Source organism: Ammodytes marinus, assembly GCF_949987685.1.
Source record: "Ammodytes marinus genome assembly, contig: scaffold_256, whole genome shotgun sequence".
Taxonomy (NCBI): Eukaryota; Metazoa; Chordata; class Actinopteri; order Uranoscopiformes; family Ammodytidae; genus Ammodytes; species Ammodytes marinus.
Window position 1 is genome coordinate 15,001 of NW_027648057.1, and position 5,000 is coordinate 20,000.

General features: G+C 39.8%; 1 protein-coding gene across 1 annotated transcript in view; it reads left to right on the forward strand.

The window, feature by feature from the left end:
• Window positions 1-4,943, forward strand: part of zeb2b (zinc finger E-box binding homeobox 2b) — a 19,897-nt gene extending 14,954 nt beyond the window's left edge. The window contains exon 5 of the mRNA XM_080055002.1: window positions 4,258-4,943. Within this exon, the coding sequence (XP_079911128.1) occupies window positions 4,258-4,859 (602 nt within the window). The 3' untranslated portion in view covers window positions 4,860-4,943. The remainder of the gene's footprint in view (window positions 1-4,257) is intronic.
• Window positions 4,944-5,000: the final 57 nt, after the last annotated feature.

Sequence of the window (5,000 nt, forward strand, 5' to 3'; positions counted from 1 at the left end):
GCACTAAATTAAATGTACTTATGGATATTATAATTACTTTCTACAAAATCTGCTAGGAAATAAAACCCAAAATTCTACACACTGCAGGTTTAAATGAACGGTCTATAATTTTAATGCTCGGATTTTTTTTTTTATATATATAATTCTAGGGGATCAAATGCTTTTTTCACTCAATGAAATGCAAAATAATTTATATATATATATTTTTTTAATGTGATTTTCTTTCTGATATTCTAGTCTTATCACTGTTAAAATAAACCTAGCATTACAATTATAGACCGTTCATTTCATTCCAAGTGGGCAAACTTAACAAAATCAGCGAGGGATCAAATACTTATTTCCTCCACTGTGTATCTTGTTTTCCTTTTAAAATGTTTTGTGTTTTAAATGTTTTCCCAAAATTCCTCCTGAAAATATATATTTATTCATTTATATATATTTATTCTTTCTTTTTTCTTCTTTTCTGATTTTGTTTGTTTAAGACTTAAAGGTGGTAGTCAGTGATTTGAAATTCAATTCGGATTATTCTTTTCTCGTTCAAAATCAGTGAATATCTCCTCATGATCCCCGCTTACCTGTGTGTACTGGAATAGATGTTAATGTTAATACACAGCCTAGACTCTGTAAACAGGCATGTTGCTATAGCTATACGGTGGGGCCCCCCTTTTGTTTACATACCAGTTTACAGAGCCTAGGTATAGTGGATCATGAGGAGATATTCACTGATTTTGACCCAAAGAAAAAGTGATTTTGACAACGAGCGTTCTCCAGAATCACTGACTACACCTTTAAGTTGTATATATATATATTGTAATCCGACACCTAACTTGCTTTTTCATCGACAGGGTTTGAAATGATATGCCATTATATTACAATTATAATGTATTTTGTGATTTTTTTTAAAAAGCGTTCTTGTGTGTTCATTTTTCTAAACATATAAAAGAGATAATGCGTATTAATTAATTAACGCAGGTATCATAGGCACATTCTTCAACTATCAACTATCTATTTGAAGCGATTGCACTTTTGTTATTTTTCTAATCATACCCCAGCTGTATTAAGCCTTTTGTTATCTTAAAATACACACATCAAGAGAGAGAGAGAGAGAGAGGGAGAGAGAGGGATAAAGAGGGAGAGGGAGAGAGAGAGGGAGGAAGAGAGAGAAAGAGAGAGAGGGAGAGAGGGAGAGAGGGGAAGAGAGAGAGGGAGGGAGAGATAAAGAGAGAGGGAGGGAGAGAGAGGGGAAGAGATAGAAAAAGTGTGTGTGTGTGTGTGTGTTTGTGTGTGAGAGAGAGAGAAAGAGAGGGAGAGACATCACACACACGTCAATTCACCTCAATACATAAAGCCAGCGTATATATAAAGGCCCCTTCCTAATGCCGCTATCGGGCCTATAGATGGGGAGAGAGAGAGAGAGAGGAAGAAAGGGAGGGAGCGAGAGAGAGAGAGACAGAGAGAGACAGAGGAAGAAAGGGAAGGAGCGAGAGAGAGAGAGACAGAGAGAGACAAAGGCCGAGAGACAGAGAGGAAGCGAGAGAGAGAGAGAGGGAGACAAAGAGAGGGAGACAGAGAGGGAGAGATAAAGAGAGGGAGACATGGAGAGAGAGAGGAAGGGAGAAAGAGAGAGAGAAACAAAGACAGAGAGAGAGAGAGAGAGAAAGCCATCAGGCCTATTATTGCCGATAGATTCAAATCAGTGAAGGATAGTTTTCAGAAAAGGCTCGGAGCCCTGATAAAAAGTCTTTCATTATAGTTATTATACACAGAGATATTCTTCCTCTTTCACTGCGTTGCATCATTTATTATATCCGTTATCTGTACAGCTAGAGCGTTTTGTGTTTCATGCAGCCTTTCATGTTATCTGCTCGGACATAAAAGGGAAGGGAGGGTGCAATGTTTGAAAGAATACTTCAACAAACTTTAAAAAAAAAAAAAAAAAAAAAAAAAAAAATGAAATTACTTTTTTTTTTTTTTTTTTTTTTTGCGGTGTTATCTCAACATTTCGCCCCTGTATCTCACTTAGAACGCAATTCTTTTTAAATCCCATTTCCCTGTAGTATATGTGTTGTTTTTTGTTTAAATGCACCCTGCGTTCCAATCCCCATACTTCCCTAGTATTTAGTATGCCAAAAAAAAAGATTTAGGATGTCACTATACATGCAGGTCAATTGTAGTATGCTGAAAATGCATAAATGCCCCCACTAACTCCAATAGCATTTTGGAGTATTCGTCTTTATTCTTGACATTTCTCGACATTATGAAAACAAATCTTCCTTATCTGATTTTATTTTCTCTCTCCTGTCTGTGGCCCTAAAACTCTTCTGTACTTTAGTATGTAGTGTAGGAAAAAGACTAAAACTCTTCTGTACTTTAGTATGTAGTGTAGTAAAAATAAAGAGTATAGATAGATAGATAGATAGATAGATAGATAGATAGATAGATAGATAGATAGATAGATAGATAGATAGATAGATAGATAGATAGATAGATAGATAGATAGATAGATAGATAGATAGATAGTCATGTGTTTTGTGTGAGAGGCAGGACGCCATATTTCCACACGTGCTAAGCATACGGGATAAATTAACAAAAAAGTGATTGAAGTCCAAATTAGATGTTTAGAAGAAAAAAAATCTAATTAAAAGAAGCAGGTTTATAAGCTCTCTCTCCCTCTCTCTCTCTCTCTCTCTCTCTCTCTCTCTCTCTCTCTCTCTCTCTGTCCCCCCTCTCTCTCTCTCTCTCTCTCTCTCTCTTTGAGTCTTTTAACCTTTAGAGTGGAAGGCCTTTTAAGTTTAGGGCCCACATTACCAGACGAGCGGCCGGTAACATTTATTTAGCCAGACAAGTTTATGGCCGTGTGTCATATAAAAAAAAACTCACTCACTTACTCAAATCTCACATCTCACATCTCACCCTGCCCTTTGTGGTGAAAGCATTTGGGGTTTCGTATTTCGAGGTTTTTTTGGCATTCGAAATGGCCTGTCACACAGAGAGAGAGAGAGAGAGAAGAGAGAGAGAGAGAGAGAGAGAGAGAAAGGGAGAGAGAGGGAGGGAGAGAAACAGAGAGAGAAGAGAGAGAGAGAGGGATAGACAAACAGACAGAGAGAGAAAGGGAGGGAGGGAGGGAGAGAGACAGACAGCGAGAGAGAGAGACAGACACAGAGATAGACAGACAGACACACACACACACACACACACACACACACACACACACAGAACATCACCCCATCCCATCCCAAAAAAAAAACTCTTTTACATAGTCCCAGGCATTTCCCATGAACTTGAATAGTATTTGGAGATAAGCAGTGTTACCCCCCTCTTTTGCCTAGAGCCCCTTCGCTCAATCCTAAAATATATTTACTCCCTTTGTCGCGCCTTCCCTATTTGTTTGCCTTGCACCAGTTTATTTATATTTGCATTCATCAGTAGAGGCACGCCGTCCGAAAATAAGTAGTTGTGGTTTTTTTCTGTGAGTTTTTCGCCAATGCTGTAACCACAGGGAAGGGAATTTCCATTTATATAATGCAGGGCGCCCGAATGTGAATGCGAATTACACTCTCCAGTCTCTCTTTCTTTTTCTTCCTCTCTCTCTCTCTCTCTCTCTCTCTGTTTCTGTCTCTGCCTCTATCTCTCTCTCTCCGTCACTCTCTCTCTCTTTCTCTCTCTCTCTCTCTCTGTCTCTGTCTCTGTCTCTGTCTCTCTTTCTCTCTCTGTTTCTCTCTCTGCCTCTATCTCTCTCTCTCTTTTTCTCTCTCTCTCTCTCTCTTTCTCTCTCTCTCTCTCTCTCTTTCTCTCTCTCTTGCTTTTTATTTTCTCTCTACATGCTCGCAATTTGAATAAACAAATAGTCCCCTAAAATCGTATGTCGAAAAAGCTGGATTAAATACCGCCCGTGATGTCATTTTTTAGACTTTCTCTTTCCCTTGTTTTTCTTAAAATTACTTTTTAGTGTTGATGTGTGTGTGTGTGTGTTGTGTAGCGAAGAAAAAAAAGCAACCCCACTCACGTTCTCTCTCTCTCTCTCTCTCTCTCTCTCTCTCTGAACACATTTGAATAAGCAAATAATGCCTTAATCGTGTGTCGAAAAAGTTGGATGTGATACCATTTCTTAGACAATTTTTTTTGCCTTGTTTTTCTTCAAATTACTTTTTGTGTTGATGTGTGTGTGTGTTCTGTAGCGAAAAGAAAAAAAAAGCAACCCCACTCACGTTCTCTCTCTCTCTTTCTCTCTCTCTCTTTTTTGTCTTTTTCTTTTAGGCAAGAGGCCTCACCAGTGTCAAATCTGCAAGAAGGCTTTCAAGCACAAGCACCATCTGATCGAGCATTCACGTTTGCACTCGGGGGAGAAGCCCTACCAGTGCGACAAATGCGGCAAGCGCTTTTCTCACTCGGGGTCGTATTCGCAGCACATGAACCATCGTTACTCATACTGCAAACGGGAGGCGGAAGAGAGGGAGGCGGCCGAAAGAGAGGCCCGCGACAAGGGGCATATGGAGCCCACCGAGCTACTCATGAGCAGGGCATACCTCCAAGGCATGACCCCGCAAGGCTACCCCGAAATGGGGGGCCACGGAGAGGCTATTCTTAGGCACGAGGGGGGTATGAACGGGGGAGGGGTGGGAGGAATGAGAGAGGGAAGAAAGGAAGGTGCAGAGAGTGAGAGTTATGGGAAGATTGGAAGAAGGGAGGATGATTTTGAGGAGGAAGAGGAGGAGAGCAAGAGCATGGTGGACACAGACCCGGAAACGTTGGAGGAAAACGGGGAACACTCGATGGACGATAGCTCACTGGACGGGAAGACTACGGAAACCAAATCGGATCACGAGGACGCAATGATGATGATGGAGGACGCCATGTAATAATAATAATAATATCATGAAGAAAAAATCGGCAAATTTTTTTTTATAATTTTTTTTTTTTTTTTTTTTTTTTTTTTATATATGATGAAGAAAAAGCCCCAACAAACCTCCCTATACATCTTCAAAAAAAATCAAAAAGAG